The sequence below is a fragment of the Juglans microcarpa x Juglans regia genome, chromosome 2S (genome assembly GCF_004785595.1).
Source record: "Juglans microcarpa x Juglans regia isolate MS1-56 chromosome 2S, Jm3101_v1.0, whole genome shotgun sequence".
In the NCBI taxonomy this organism is placed as follows: domain Eukaryota; kingdom Viridiplantae; phylum Streptophyta; class Magnoliopsida; order Fagales; family Juglandaceae; genus Juglans; species Juglans microcarpa x Juglans regia.
Genome location: NC_054597.1, coordinates 2,734,539 through 2,751,034, shown reverse-complemented (window position 1 = coordinate 2,751,034; position 16,496 = coordinate 2,734,539). Strand labels below are relative to the sequence as shown.

The following is a 16,496-nucleotide window of genomic DNA, read 5'->3' as shown; positions in this document are numbered from 1 at the left end:
TACACAAAAGTATTTTATAAATGTAAATTTATAAATTGATATAATTTGATATAATATTATAAAATTATTTTTATTATAAAATAAATTTAACGTATCACATAAAATCACGCCACTCTGTCATACTATTTTTATAAAATTTTTTTGTGCAGCCGCTTCTCTCTCGAAAATGTCTTTAAGGAAATTTTAAAGAAGATAGACTCGTTTGGGCCTGGCGTTTTCAATTTTAAGTTTGGGCCGAGCCTTACGCCCAACCCAAACAAATGTAGTACGTACCGGAACCTGCTAAACGTTACCATTTGAAAATTTCAAAATCAAGTTCATTCGAGCAGAGGTGAGAGGACCATGGCGATGGATGTAGAAGAGAAAGAGCAATTAGGGTTTCCGTACTGGAAATCCGTTCGCCGAACGTTCGGGCCCGAGTCTCCCTTCTTTGCTTCTGGCAACGTCGAGAGGGAACTTATCGCTAAACAGGTCCCCGTTGATCTTTCAACTTCATGATGATCTGGAATTATGTAGTATGTGATTAGCTGTAGTAATATTATTAGAAAATTTATTTCTTTGGGAAACTTCGATTTTCTCAACCTATGGAGATTCTTTGCGGTTGCTAAAATGGCTGAATTAATGGAGTTGTCTTTTTCGGCTTCTCTTTTTTGATGAGTTGATGTAGAGTTTGTAATGGACCAATGGTCGGTATCGGCTTTTACTGTTTTATATTGCCATAAGTCTTGAGTTTTCATGGGGAAAAGAGGAATCAATGCTTGTATTTTTGTGATAAGTAACTATTTAAAGAAAAATATACGAAAATCAAGTTCATATTATCTATGCTAGTCACGGGTGTCATAAATGTTAGCATTCGCCCTTGCTTAAGATCAAGTTGGTATCGCGAGATTGCAGCTTTATCAGTTAGAGGTGGTAGTTTCCTTGCGCTGCCAAAGTATGTGTAAAGCCTATGCTTCGTCACATTCGATAAATTCACGCCATGTTAAGTTTTCCTCTTCTGTTGAAGGGATACTAAATTGTAGACTTGACATTAGTGCAGTGTCGACTACGTAAGTGGTGTTCTAGGAGACGCGTACTTTTTACCTTGGTTAAATGTGGGTCAGTCTTTTGTACTTGATCTTCTCAATAGAATAAAAAAAAAAAAAAAAAATCTCTCTTTTAACTTGCAGGTTGCATTGGATTTAACCGAAGATGAAAAGGATAAGCTTCAGGATTTGGTAGCTAAGGAATGCGGGTAATAATGATTAAAACTAATTTTATAATTTTTCTCCAAGCCTATTGTATTTCATTCTGGTTGTATATCATTCTTTCATTGTGAAATTACGTGCGACTACTGATTGATATCAGGACTGGTAGATGCTTAGTTTTGTAGAGTTTAAGAGGAAAATAGCTTTCGCATGTGCATTGTTCAAGAAGCCATGGATTCCTGATGTACTGAGCTGCTTTTAAATTTTGGTCCTGAGGTAGGAGTAAGAAGCTTGAGCTTTGACTTTTAATATGATGATTAGGGATTTCATTGGTAGTTCTTTCATCCATTTACTGTAAATGAACAATCACATATTTTTGACAATGTCCTCACCTAGGAAAGGCAGGGTCAGAAAGGCCCACCTTTGGGGAGTAAACCGTGGATACTCGAGTCCACACTTCAGAACCATAAATCAGATAATCCAGGGAAACACCTAGTACAGAATCAAACCTAGGGTATCTTAGTCTACCCTATCCTTTGATCACTAAGCAGCACCTTGACCAGTATTTAATCATTGTTGTTTCCACTTGCATGTCTGATAAAAGATCTGGTTCTTTCCAAGTCAGCTGTTTTATTTATTTATTGATATCTTTTAGGATGGTTGAGACCCTAACTTTTGTCTTCCAAGGAATGCTTTCTTTGTAACGGCCACAATTGACTGGTTTTGGCAGCTGCCTACCGGGGGGGAGGGGATATGTTATGTGTTTCGTATTCCAATATACAATAAAACATTCACATACCTACGTTCTTGTATTTGTTCTAATGTGCCTAACATTAAAAACTAACATCTGAGCAGGGTTTTCTTTTGCCCAATTGTTGGTTGTGGTTCACGCTTGACTTCTTTGGAGAACTTTGAAGATCATTACAATGCACGGCATACTGCATCCTGTTCAATATGCTCTAGGGTTTACCCAACATCACGCCTACTAAGCATACATGTATCGGAAGCACATGATTCCTTCTTTCAGGCTAAAGTTGCACGCGGCTATGCCATGGTATCTTTTGTCATATGCAATATTAGTGTGTGTGACTGGATACTAACTATTGCATTGTTTTCTTCCGTTTTTAGTAAGATGTTGTGTTTTGTCCCTTTATGAATTGTGTTTATTAACTTTGTACCTATAAAGAGAAACAAATATTTCATTTTTATCACACATAATTAGGATTTTCTGTGATGGCTGTGGTGGAAGAACAAAGCCCAAAACATGACATTTGATTACGCTCCGTTTTCTATTTTTGTTCCTTCCGGGTGCTCAGCTGGGATTTACTTATATTTTCCTTGTATGGGACTTGTTCTATGACCCAATTGACTGTACCCATCCTTAACCTTGAACTCACAAGGATCATGTGCACACACAGAGACACATGAAGGAACAAAAAAAGGAGTAATAACTACCATACGCAAAGATAACTCAACCTCTCTGATGTCTGGTACTCTTCAGAGCTCAATGTTTCCTAGATAGCATTTTGTCCATCCATATGCTTTCTAGCCTGCAGAATATAAACAGATGGCAATAACTTATGGAAATTGAAAATACCTTTCTTATAATGTTTAATCTGCAGTTTTCATTTTTACTGGACTCTGATATCCTTCTGAATTTTGATTGACAGTATGAATGTCTGGTGGAAGGCTGTAGTTTGAAGTTCAAGAGCTACAAAAGTCGACAACAGCATCTGGTGGACAAGCATAAATTTACCACTTCATTTGAGTTTTTCAAGAAAGCCCACTCATCTAAGAAACAGAGGCAAAAACTCCAACGCAAACAAGGTACTCATAAGAGGGAGGAAGCATCATGTATGGAAGTAGAAAATGAATCCATTGATGGCCTTGTTTCAGCAGTCTCCAAATTAAGTACTTCGGACTCCTCCCCTTCATCTGTTAGCTTTGGTAGGCGCCACACCCGTGGACTGTCTTTTGTCCCTCGTGCAGTTCAGCGTGATAGAAAAAGACCAGACTGCACCGAAGCTGGGACAAGGTGACCGCAAGTATATGTACGCAGATCAAATTCAGATTTCACCATAAAGCCCGCACCTTCTTCCACCGGTTCCTATGATTGCTTCTGCAACCAACTTTCAAAGATGATTGAAAGAGAGAACGGCTATTTGATGCCGTGAATGATATTTAGCCTTTCCCTCTGTATATTCACTGGTGTGGAGGATGGAAACTGGCCGCTTTCCGCTTTTCTTTTCTCCCCTTTGTTTGTAGCTCGTGGTTTCTTGTATGTCATTGACGTCCCTTGATACGCAGACTTTGGAAGAAAGCTTCATGTGCGTGACATTGTTCTAATGAAGCACGATTTTTGACAACGTACGTAACTTGTAGCTAAAGCTATAGCAACACTGATTTTCATAGAGACATGCCCACAAGGAAATAGCATAATGATAGCAAACGCCTTCTTTGTCATTCACAAGAAATTGTATTTTAATTTTTAATCACCAACCCATTACCAAATTAATGAGGTAATGCTAACTTTTGTTGGAAACCTCAAACATTGCAAATACCAGAACAAAGACCTAGAAAATTTCAGATGCAACTCCGCAAAAAGGAGAGAAAAAAAACAAAAAACAAAATACCAGATTTCAAATTTGGTGCGAGTGTTTACAGCTACGTTTCTCGATAAAAATATCAACAAATATGGAATTACAAAAGATCCAGCCAATGATGCAAAGCGAGAATTTGTGGATGGAGAGCTGCCTTCTAGAATTAGCAAATGGGACGGCTATCTGTGGCATCAACGGCAGAAGCCAATACTAGTTGTGGTTGAGCAATTTTGCCCTCCGCTCTTGCTTTCTTGCGCTCACGCTGCAGCCTGAAGGATTCTCTCTTCCTTGCTCTGTAACTGTTGGGGTTCTCTGGCTGTACTTCTCGTGGATAAACACTCACCTGTCAATCATAAAAATCCATGGTCTAAGTCAATCTAGAATCTGTTCCTCATTGAATCTATAATTGAAAGATTTAATAATAACTTGGAAGCTGACCTTCTTCCTGTCAGGCCCAAACTTCTCAAATTTTACAAGTCCATCGATCAAGGAGAAGATCGTGTGGTCCTTGCCAAGCCCCACGTTCTTCCCTGCATGGAACTGAAATGTCGCAAAGGAAAACATTTAGATGTCATGTGTTGGGGATGAGGTACCATATATTACAAGTCCTGACATTTCTGGAAGAGGGGGAAAATAGCATAGGCATAGCCATTGTACTACGGTTATCCCAGCCCATCAGAAGAGTACACATTTTTATCACCACTAAGGAAGTTCATGTAATTCATCATGTTCCTATTAGTACTGCCTTTCTAAACTCTACATGATTGCATGATCATCAGCAGAGAAAGTAAATGCATAGTGAAGCCTCCATAAACCAACTCATCCAAAGTTGTCGTCTTTTATTTTTGCACTACCTATAACCATGTCCATTCTCGTGGGTACCACACAGAATCCAACAAGTTCTTTAGTGCCGTATAGGGTTCATTATCTGTCAACCCTTTATCTCTGAAATGTAGCATTTAGTTCAAAACAACGGGTTTGCGACTTGAAAGTCACAAAGCTAGCTGAAAACTTGAGCTCAAAACAATACCTCCCAGAAACGAATCACCAACCATGCGACACTCAAATAATAGAATTTCCTAACTCATCAAGTCATCATGAAAATACTAGGGACATCGTAGTTCAAACAAATGCCTAAACTTTCCTGTGAAAACTTCCAAAAATAGTTCTTATATCCTCTACCCGACCTCTAGATTGTATGCCTATTCAATTTAAGCTTGAAACCAATTCAAAAGGAACATTTTTTTTCCTTGATTACATTACCATGAAGCATCATATCCTAGCTGAGAAGAATGAATCTAGCAGAGACCCACAAGAAGCACTAGATTAGGCCCACACTTCTTCGACCACAGAAAGTTTCCCCAGTACAGACACCGGCATTGCCTCTTAAACACATTGTAGGTACATATAGTGGATATCCCAGAAACAAATTTAGAATTGAACGAATTTTAGCAAGTGGAGGCATTCTCCTTTGCGATTGGTGCACTTCTATAGTCGTTCACGAAACTCCCTTTATCATCAAATTACCAGTTGCCTCCATAATTTCCTAGAAAAAGAGTGTCGAGACAGCCTAGTGGCCATGTACGTTTCTATCAATTAAGAACCCCATAGATCTGTAAATCCTCAAACGGAAAAATACGAACTGCTTGATTGAAAATGAAGCAAGCTCCAAGATGTAGAGGGAATATATACAAATATATACCTTGGTCCCACGCTGGCGAACAATGATGGAGCCCGGCTTGGCAACCTGGTCGCCGAAGATCTTGACGCCGAGTCTTTGGCCTTTGGAATCTCGGCCGTTCTTGGTGCTCCCGGCTCCTTTCTTGTGCGCATTTTGAATGGTCAGCGGCAATCTCACGGAAGATGGCTTGGGACCTACCACGCGTATGGACCCAAAATCGCCTCTGAAGAAAGAGGAAGAAGAAGAGATCGGAGAAGCTAAGGTGAGGCCTCTGAATGCCCCAGCCAGGTTGAAACTCATCGACGTAGCCACCGCCATTTTCTTCTTCTTTTCTCTTCTTTACTGAAATTTACTTAGAAACTATTTGAGATTAGATTAGAAAAAGAAGAAGTGTGTGATTGGTGGGATTTCTCTAGTTAGGGTTTGGTGCTGCTTGGTATTTGCTCCTCTGAGCTAAGAGAGCCGAGAATAGTAGATAGGAAGACGAAGAAAGAGTACACTAGCGCACCCCAGAACCAAGCTTATCTAATATCTTCGGAGACTAATGGTTCACATTCACGATACAAGACGGCATGTCGTTCTGCCAGATTCACCGGGTCCCATACTATATTGTATATAATCAGTACCTTAAATGCTTTTTTAATTTCTTGCTCTTCCAAGCCATTCTTACTACAAGTGAATGGAATCCATGTGTGCGCTCCATTTCCGTGTCAAATAGAGTCGGTAAATCGTACGAGTGGACAAGATTGACGTGAATAGATGTACCAAAAGTTTTCTTAAAGAAACAAAAAACAAGGCAATGAGAAAATGAAGCACATCAGCGCAATAGATGTACCCATTTGTTCGATTGGATCATTACGGGGAAAAAATGGAGATTCAAACTAACCTGAAGGACTACAGCGAGATGATGTGGAGAGTGGGATTTGAACCCACGCCCTTGCCTTAGACCAACTCGGCCATCTTCACTTCCACCGACCAAAATTCTTCAAGTTTTTAAATATAGGGCCCAGTGTTATCTTCAACATGTTTATGTGAACGTTATTATGATTTTATCAAACAGACGCAAGATCAATGCACATTGACAAACTCGCGAGCGAGCGAGCATCACATACCACAGTCGAATCTCTGAAGTCTGAACCTTTTATTTTAACAAATTAGCACTGTACCTACCAACTAATTACGGTGCTAGGACATCGACAATTACTAGCATTCGATATCTATGCGCGGACTGTTGAAATCAACATAGATGGCCCTCCTGCAAGCACTTGATACCCCTATTTTTCAGACAGATAGTTGTTACTTGGAGTCGCATCCTAGACGATCCGCCTGTTTTTCACTTCGACTGCAGTCTATCGAGCGAAAATGTAATCATTTCCAGAGCCAATCCAATCCTTGGGGACAAAATATAAGAAAATTTAACCAAAAAGGAATGGTTTTTTTCCTCCATGGGGATCGTTATGGAACAAAGGAAAAGGGAAAAGCACACTACGGAAATTGAAAGTAGTTTTATAAGTTTATCCTATATAATTTCTCGAAACAAAGAAATCGGAGAAAAAGATGGAAAAAAATGCACAATTTAAACCTAAAATGAAAACAACACGAAACGAATGTTACAGGATCAGAAATCCTCATCCAACTTGAACACATGGTTTCCACCGCCGTTCCCGTTAAGACTGAACATCACGGATGCCTTCTGGTACTCCCCGACTCTCTTCTCAAAGAAATTGGTCTTCCCTTGCAACGAGATAAGCTCCATCCAATCGAAGGGGTTCTGGACGTTGTAGATCTTCCCGTACCCTAGCGCGCCCAATAACCTGTCGGCCACGAACTCGATGTACTGGCTCATCAGCTCGCGGTTCATTCCCACCAACGCACATGGCAGCGCGTCGCACACGAACTCTCTCTCGATGTCCACCGCGTCGCGGACGATTCCCTTAATGCTCTGTTCACTCAGTTTTTTTTTCAAGAGAGAGTAAAGCAGGCACGCGAAGTCGCAGTGGAGCCCCTCGTCTCGCGAGATCAACTCGTTGGAGAAGGTCAGGCCGGGCATCAAGCCGCGCTTCTTCAACCAGAAGATGGCGCAGAAGCTTCCGGAGAAGAAGATACCTTCTACACACGCGAAAGCGACGATGCGCTCAGCGAAGGACTCGGCCCCGTCGATCCAGCGCAGGGCCCACTCTGCCTTCTTAGCGACGCAAGGGACGGTCTCGATGGCGTGGAAGAGGCGGTGCTTCTGGGCGGAGTCCTTGATGTAGGTCTCGAGCAAAAGGCTGTACATCTCGGAGTGAATATTCTCGATGGCGATCTGGAAGCCGTAGAAGGCGCGGGCCTCGGCGACCTGGACCTCCTTCATGAACCTGCCAGCGAGATTCTCCAAAACGATGCCGTCAGAGGCGGCAAAGAAGGCAAGGATGTGGGAAATGAAGTGTTTCTCGTCGGGAGAAAGGGATTCCCAATGAGAAAGGTCCTGGGAGAGGTCAACCTCCTCGGCGGTCCAGAATGAGGCCTCAGCTTTCTTGTACATTTCCCAGATTTCCGGGTACTGGATCGGGAACATACAGAAACGGTCCGGATTAGGAGCAAGCAACGGCTCTTCGGGAAAGGCAGGCATTTTCTCTGTGCGGTGTATTGTTGAAAAACCGAAGAGAGAAATGAGGAATTGGAATGATGGGGGTTGCAGAGGATCTGGGAGAATGAGGGGTGGATTTATAGAGGGAATGAGAGAGATGCTTTGAATTTGAGATAGAAGGAGAGCGGGGAATTTGAAATTTTTTTTTTTTTTTTTTTTGGGTGCGAAGTGAAGCTTGCGCGAGAATGAACCCAAGAAGGTAGGTTTTGAGTTTTATTCCTTTTTGTCGGGGAGAAGCTTGCGGGGAAGGAAACCGGTGGGATTGGACTTTCAATGAGAGGAGGTAACGGTCATAATGAAAGTTTCACCTCGAGTATGTAGGAGAAATTTTTCTTGGAAGAAGGCAAACAACACCCTTCATTTTATTCACATGATAAAATTTAATTTATTAAAAAAATTTAAAATTAAAATCTCATAACAATTAAATCTTACAATGTCAATAAAATATAGAGTGAATTTTGCACACCAGCTTCATCTCATAATTTTATTAATAATAGTAAAATGATTTGAATTAAAATATTTTATTAAATTTTAGAGAAAAAATAATAATATTTGAATAAAAATATTGTAAAATTAAAAATTGTATTGATATTTTTGTTTTATTTTTTAATTTGTAAAAGTTATATTACTTTTATGTTTGAATAATAATTAGATAATTAAGTGATATTTGTGAATGAAATTTATTAAGAATTTTATCTCTTTATCTTTATGTCCAAATATCCCTTAACTTAGGATCGTGTAAAAGTGTTTCATCTTATATTATCTTATTGTTATAATTTTTTTAAATTCTCACATAAAATTTAATAAATAATTTAATTTTTTCAAATTATAAAACAAGAATAATATTAAAAAAATAATATTTTATTCAACTTTCATCTCAACGTACTATCCAAATAACATCTAGACTGTTAAAGGTTTTTCGTTGGGAAGGAAAAGAGAGTGGGATGTTTTCAAGGGTGATTTTTATGTACGTGTTTATAATGTTAGACTTTAGGGAAGGAAGGTTGAGAGAGGGAAGAAATGTGTGAAGAATTATTTGACAAATTTGTATGGTGGCGGGAACTTTTGTTTAGCGCCAAGTTATTTGAACTTCAATCCACTGGATGTATGGGGGGAAGGGGAAGGCAACGCAATAAGTGTACAACGAGTGCTGTGCTGGATGGATCTAATGTTGACCATACTGGTCCCCGCTCCCACCAAATAGAGTAATTTACAGCATTAATATTACAGCGACGATTAAAGTATACCCCAAAAAATAATTACATCCTTCAAGTATTTGTACCAAACTGCATTAAAGCAATGTTACAAACGCCCAACGCCATGCCGCACGACACAACCATGTCGTGTCGTGTGCCGTACATTCACTTTGCGTGGGGTTGAGTGTTGACGACACGTGTTATACGTGTGTTCAACATGTATCAAATGTGGCGATCGCATACTAGCGGCGGAGCCGGCTATTTTTTTGGAAGGGTGTGATACGTTAAAGATTCAAAAATCATAAAAATATAATTATATATATAATTAGATATTGATAATTTGCTCTATATATATATATATATGTAAAAATAAAATTATAAAAATACATTTTAATATATGTTTCAGATTTTTTACAACAATATTTCATGAAATAATATTCATCTATTATTATTTTTGTAATAAAATATTTAAAATTTAGTTTATTCATAGAAACTAGTATGTAAGCGAGTTTATTAAGTTTCTTGTAAATTCTATATATTTTCATGTCACATTAAACATATAATACTATAATTGAGATTTTAAATAAGTTTTTTCTTGCTCGATGAAGTATAGAGGATAAAACATCTAAACTATTTTCCATATAAATCACCAACCTTAAATGATTTTTCTTGTATTTTCATTTTGGATTTCAAAGTTTATTATTTCTTCTAAACTTAGTTTTGATTTAATTTTGGTGAGACCACACTCTTGAAAATAAATAATATATAAAATTTTGCATAACATATAGGGATTATAAACTTTTTGGGAGGCATTTTCTATATTTATAAAATTATGATTGAAAACTAAGGGTATATGTTTATATTTCAAAAAAAATTGGGAGCGTCATGGCGCCCCTTAGATAGACGTAGGTCCACCATTGTATAGGGTTGAATAAGAACTGTCGAACCAATCGTCTTTGATCAGGACCGGCTGTCAAAATTTGGAACCGGCCGAAACCGATGCTCCAAATTAATAGAAACTGACATTAATCAATTCAATTCCGGTTTAAACATGCACTGAACCAACCGATATAATATATGTGTTTTGTTTTATTATTATTCAAATCGATGTCATTTAACATAAATAAGTTAAACATCATCCTTTTTATATCTATATGTTATAAGAAAAAAAATGAAAACAGTATCATTTGGTTTAATATACTTTACGGTGTCGTTTTAAGTGCTACTTCTTCGTTTGTTCTATCCATTGTTTCTCACTCATCTCTCACTCTCAAACCTCTCTCGGCTCTCCATCGGACAGGCTGGCCACAGGCAAAAACCACCTCGCCCTGTCGTCTTGATGCTCTCTCTGTCTCTAAGTATCTCTTTCTTTATAGAAATTGCTTTGGTTCTTAAATTAGTGATAATTTGTGAATTGTTATTTTTAAGTATAGTATGTTGTGAATTGTAATGAATCTGTGGTGCTCCACCGGTAAGGCCCAAAACCGATTACAAAACCGTCGAATCGATGGAATCAGTCTGGTCGGCTTTCTCCCACTTATAGTACTCTCAATGGATTAGTCAAAATTAAAGGACATTTTTTATAAATATAAGATAAATTTAACTTTTGGCTATTTCATTCACATAAATTTCAATATTGGAATAGTTATTTTTTATTATATAACAAAAAAATAATATAAGATGAATTTGATTTTAGTTATTCACATCACATTTTCACATTGAATTATCTATTTATTCATTATATAGTAATGAATAACTAATCATTTCAAAAATATTTAATTTTTTAAGTATTAATTTTTTTTATTTTTTCATATTTTACTATTCTATCTATTATATATTAATTAATAATCATATTCTTATTAAATTAATATATTACTAACTCAAATTAATATACTAATTGAGATAAAATATGTGATAGAAATAAAAGGAGAGATAAATAATTAATAAAATACGTATTTGATGTATGTATAATAACTTTTAAATTTAGAAAAATTTTTAAAAAAGTCACTGTAACTAAATTTCAAATATTTAGAATTTAACTAATCTATTGTGAGCATATTTTGCTCTTTAATAATTAAATACTCAATAAATTTAACTTTTAGCTAATCCAATTGAGGATGCTCTTAATCGGTCAGTTTTATTCAAATAAAAATGTGTATGTTTTCAGCTCTAATTGCATATATCAACTATCCAGCCAAGAATTCATGATACAATTATTAGAATTTGATAAACGAGTTTGATAACGAGTCATTCTTTTCAGAACGAGAATATACTAACCATATCATTGATGTGACATGATTCGAATTGCAATATTGCCATATCATCAATATGAAATGTATGTCCTACACATCAAATATTGCCATATCATCCATATAAAATGTATGTGCTACACACCAACTTGAATACAAATTTTCTTTAGTAAATCTATGTTCCCTTCGATTCAATTGTCATGACCCAGGTAGGGAAAATAGTCTCTGTATTGAAGAGAGAGTACCATGACCATAATCACTTCAAAACACCAGAGACACCATAGTCACACAACCCACTGGAAGAATGTTATTTTACCGAAACATTTTCACCCGAAGGTTTTCTGGTGAAACACCCCAGGACAAAAAGAATTAACGAAGCTTCATCACAATAAAAACCTACAGTGCATCTACAAAATATCGGCTCAACCGGAGAAAAATCAATATTTCATACAGAAGATTTGAAGACTCTCCTCATATATCAGTTACACAAGGAGAACACTTATGGGGTTAAACAGATAACTAATGGATGATGGATCAGATTTTATTTTCAATTTTCTACTTAAATCAGCCGTGAAACCCTGATAAATCTGCAATCTGTGTCAGAATACCACTGAATGCCTAACTTATCGTGGAGGAGGAGGCGGAGGAAGCTGGGATTTTGCGAAACCTACCCATGCAACAATTCCAACGGCTAGAATTATCCATCCAAATATGTCATACTTGAGATCACTATTCTTTTTCTTTGAGGAGGTCTGCAAAAGAGAGAAAATGAGTTAACCACAATTCAATATGTATCAGCTACCAATATGTTGATTGAATCTTAGCTTACAAAGGATCAACAATTGCATCAACCTTCAGATTTAAAAATACTGAAGAAGGCACTGGCATACAACTTGGATGCTTGGATGGATATGTGAGGAACTATCTAATGTGGATATGAGGCGCAAAATGAGTGTTATATTGACAGCCGCTGGACGGATGTGCCAGGATCAGTGCCAGCATGCATGTATGTGGAAGAGTAATGCCCTGTGACTTATACATCTTTCAGCTAAAGTGCATCAAGTTACTAACAATGCTATTTACAACCAAGCACTTATATTAGGTCAATAACACAGGAAGGGCACAGAGAAACAGTTTGATCTAAACTCTAGCTATCATAATGTGAAAAAAGAAAGAAGGAAATGGACATGCTCTATTTTTTCCAGACCATCAATAATGAGAAATAATAACCAAAGACAACTGACAGCAAACATAAGGGACACTGAACTTTCAAGATCTCACCTTTGAGCCTGATGAAGTAGAAGGTCCTGCTGCCCCCATTGCTTGTTGAGCCAAACCATGCCTATGGATTTCCATGTGCAATTCAGGCGCCTAAAGAGAGAGCAATTCAAGTTTCATATTGGATTGAAATTCATCATCAAAACCAGGTATATACTGGATCAGTCTGAAAAACAAGTTTATTCTTAACATAGAAATCAAATGAAGAATACCGTCAGCAATTTCAAGAAATCTCATTCATAGTATGTGCGTGTGTGTGTGTGTATTACCCATATAAAAAGAGAATCACCATACTAAAGGGAATATTTGCTGACCCAAAAGGAAAAAAAATGAATTTTTCTAAGACCTAATCAGAGCTAAATTTCTGTCCAGGAAAAGCACTCAACACATTTAGAAGTCTGGATGTAACCCCCTTTTCGTTAGGATATGGTCACTAGTCTCAAAATAAATAAATAAATACAAAAAAGTACAGAAAAGAAAAACCAACAGCCACCTATCTGGCAACAGCAGAGCTGTTTTATTTACATATCCTAGGTCTTCTAAGATGCAATGAACATACTTATGCTTTGCATGACTTATGGTGCTGGAGAAATATTTAACCCGCATAAAATTATGCAACTAGGTCCTAAACATGTTGAAAAATTCCTGATTCAATAACATTATCAATATCGAGAATATGGAATTATTATCATATTGGACAGTTAACTCCCAAATCTTTTGCCCATTCACTTCCTAGACCTTTTTAAAAAAATGCAAAATTAATTCTCTTTCCACAAGTTCATGCCTATCAAAAGGCAGGAGACAATAAAAAAAAACGTGTAAGGACTAAGGTAGCCTATTCGAAATGACAATTCTTTCGTACCAAAGAATGAAAATAAAATAGTAATGAAACTCAACTATGGTCTCTAGCATTGATATTACCGATTTAAAAGCAAGAGGGTTGAGAATTCAAGAAAAATATATCTACTAATGCAACAATGGCATCTGATTCTCCAGCTCAACAGGGTAACAGAAGCAATGTCCCTAGAAAACCAATTGTAACAGGTCAACTCTAAAGCAAGGTGAAGAAAATAGCTTTGTGCTCAACACTTTCATGAGTAAATACAACACAGCATGAGCATGTTTCTCAGCATAAAGACAGAAAATTACCTTGGCAGCCACTTCCAAGGACTTGCGATAAAGGTCATTCCCCGGATCCTACAAAATAGCAGAACTACTCAATAAATATACAACTGAAAAGTATTGCATTAACAATAGTTTTTTCTTTATAATCGATAGAAGCTTTTATTAAAAAGCGCAAAAGACGTACAGGAAGTATAACATAAAAAAACACACACAACCATCTTCCTTCCAATGAGAATTTGAAAAAGAATACCTCATCGACGGCTTGCTGAAAGTAGAAAGCTGCCTTATCAAAATAATCCTTCGCCTCATCCTGCTCTGGAGTCAAAAATGCATGAGAAGTATGAGCATTTGCCAGGCACCAAAGAGTATCATGCTTCTTAGGATTAACCAACAATGCCTCCTCCAGCTTCGAAATTGCATCTGTGAATCAAAAACACGTATTGGACCCTCGTCAGAAACTCTTCCCTAGAGATGAAGTAATTCCGAGTTTACTAGCTACCACAAAAATGGATCAAAACCAACTAGAGGTGAAACACAGTAGCATTGCACGTTGGTGAAGCTGTGAATCATGTTAACAAGAAACCTACATTGTCAGTCCGTTACCATTTGGTGAAGACTTTGTGACGAACTTAGACCCGTGGATAGGGTCAAGAATTTTAATTACCATAAACCAACCATAAAAAACAGGTGTTCTTAAAATACTCAGGCTCAATGGAAGCTACAGCTCGGTAACCCAGTATATTCACAAAACCGAGCACCTTGAATCATCTTTTTTGACTCAGCGACGCTCTGAAATTGAGACAACTCAAACAGTGCTCCTCCCCACCTCGTCAAGTTCTGCATAAGAAACAAATATATATAAACAACAGGAAGAACACAAATTACTACTTGTCAAAAAATAGGAAGAACAAAAATATCGATCCCACACAACAATTAAGGAAAAGTTTCTTTATTTGCGGTCTCCGAGAAATCAAACCACAATACAGAAAAGTATTCTTCTGTTTTTAAAAAAAAAAAAAAACTCTAAAAAGAGTAAGAGAGATCCAAAAATGCAGATCGACGAACATCGGCATCGAGAGGATTCTTAGCGTAGGTAGCCTCGGCGGTCTTGCGGGCGTGCTCGAAAAAGAGGATCCGATCTAAATCTCCATGTTGCATATCCATGGCGAGCAGATTTTTGTATCTTCTTGCCTAAGGGTTACGGGCGAAATTGTACGGACAGCGTGCCTGTGGGAGATTGAGATGGGCGAAGGATCGTCCTGCTTGATGGCCTAAAGGCGGTGTTCCACCGTCAGAGTCCTCAACTCTGAGAGTAGTAGTTCAGTAGTGAACGAGTCGTAGATATTATTATATTAAGAATGATATTGCTTTATAATTGTGAACGAAGTTTTATACGACAAAGCGAAAAAAAAAAAAAAAAAAAACCATTATACTTTCCACGTTAAAGTTTTTATAGGCTTTTCTTAGGTTTTCTAAAAATGTTAGAAGGAACATTATACATTTTTATCTAATTAATATGTAATTTATTATTATTATTTTTTCTTTTTTGAAGGGTAATTTTTTATTTTAAACTCCATTTAAGTATGTATATTTAAATTTTAGGATAGAATGACAGTAATAATAAATTATATGTTGATTATGTAAGTGTGTGTAGTATAAGATTTCGTGTAAATTTCTCGTTACTTCGCTATCACTAAACTAAGGCTTGTTTTGATAGAAAAACAATCTCATTTTATCATTACAACTTTCTTAAATTTTAACACAAAATAATTTAATAATTTAATTTTTTCAAATTTTAAAATAATAATAATATTTTAAAATAATATTATAACAATATTTTATTCAACTTATCCAAAACTATCTCATTTTATTTTATCACACTATCTAACTTAGGCCTAACTTAAAGCTTATTAAAAGATACAACATTGAAAATCACATTTTTAAAAATTAAAAAGTAAAAAAAAAAATCAATAAATAATACTCACCACCAAATAGTTAACCAAGCCACTAATGTGGTCGCGCCATCAGTTGTCCTGATCTTGGTCACTCGATATTTTCTTTGGCTCGACAACTTCCATGGTGGTCGGTCATATTGGACCAAGAGAAGGTGGCTTTGTCAGCACCGTTGCCAGCCTTTTATGGTGGTTCCTTGCTTGTGAATAGAATTTTTTTATGCTTATATTGATTAATGTAAAAAATATGAATATTTATTTTTAAGAGCCATAGATACATATTTAAAATGTGTAAATCTTAATTAAATTCTTTTGTAAAAAAATGAGTCCTACTTAAAAAGAATAGATTTTTTATACTTTTTTTTATAGGACGTCCATTCTTTTACAAAAGATATGCACATGAATTATCTATTTATAATTTGTACAAGTCATTATTCTGTTTTTAACTTTAACCAAGAATAAGAATGATAACAATAATAAAAAAAAAAAAGATAAAAACATTTTGGGATAATCAATTATCTTATGAAAATATCATTATCTTTTAGTAAATATGAAACACAATCATGGCTTTGAATGGAAAAAAAAAAAATCCTCATTAA

General features: G+C 36.5%; 4 protein-coding genes across 4 annotated transcripts; 1 reads left to right on the top strand and 3 right to left on the bottom strand.

The window, feature by feature from the left end:
- The first annotated feature begins 288 nt into the window (after positions 1-288).
- On the top strand, positions 289-3,517 carry LOC121251710 (zinc finger protein 511). The gene is made up of 4 exons (XM_041151043.1): positions 289-471; positions 1,170-1,234; positions 2,043-2,241; positions 2,858-3,517. Exons 1-4 carry the CDS (start codon positions 343-345, stop codon positions 3,224-3,226), a joined length of 762 nt encoding a protein of 253 aa, XP_041006977.1. The 5' UTR covers positions 289-342; the 3' UTR covers positions 3,227-3,517.
- Positions 3,518-3,810: 293 nt separating this feature from the next.
- LOC121251711 (50S ribosomal protein L27, chloroplastic) lies at positions 3,811-6,037 on the bottom strand. Its single transcript, XM_041151044.1, has 3 exons — positions 5,490-6,037; positions 4,226-4,327; positions 3,811-4,130 (listed from the first exon to the last, which is right to left on the bottom strand). The coding sequence occupies exons 1-3, from the start codon at positions 5,784-5,786 to the stop codon at positions 3,951-3,953; spliced, it is 579 nt and encodes a 192-aa protein (XP_041006978.1). The 5' UTR covers positions 5,787-6,037; the 3' UTR covers positions 3,811-3,950.
- A 921-nt stretch (positions 6,038-6,958) lies between these two features.
- LOC121253303 (ribonucleoside-diphosphate reductase small chain-like) lies at positions 6,959-8,353 on the bottom strand. The gene has a single exon (XM_041153336.1). The coding sequence runs from the start codon at positions 8,077-8,079 to the stop codon at positions 7,087-7,089; it is 993 nt and encodes a 330-aa protein (XP_041009270.1). The 5' UTR covers positions 8,080-8,353; the 3' UTR covers positions 6,959-7,086.
- Positions 8,354-11,826: 3,473 nt separating this feature from the next.
- LOC121251627 (mitochondrial import receptor subunit TOM20) lies at positions 11,827-15,289 on the bottom strand. Its single transcript, XM_041150914.1, has 6 exons — positions 15,011-15,289; positions 14,704-14,782; positions 14,196-14,365; positions 13,970-14,017; positions 12,824-12,913; positions 11,827-12,294 (listed from the first exon to the last, which is right to left on the bottom strand). Exons 1-6 carry the CDS (start codon positions 15,107-15,109, stop codon positions 12,166-12,168), a joined length of 615 nt encoding a protein of 204 aa, XP_041006848.1. The 5' UTR covers positions 15,110-15,289; the 3' UTR covers positions 11,827-12,165.
- Between the last annotated feature and the right edge of the window lie 1,207 nt (positions 15,290-16,496).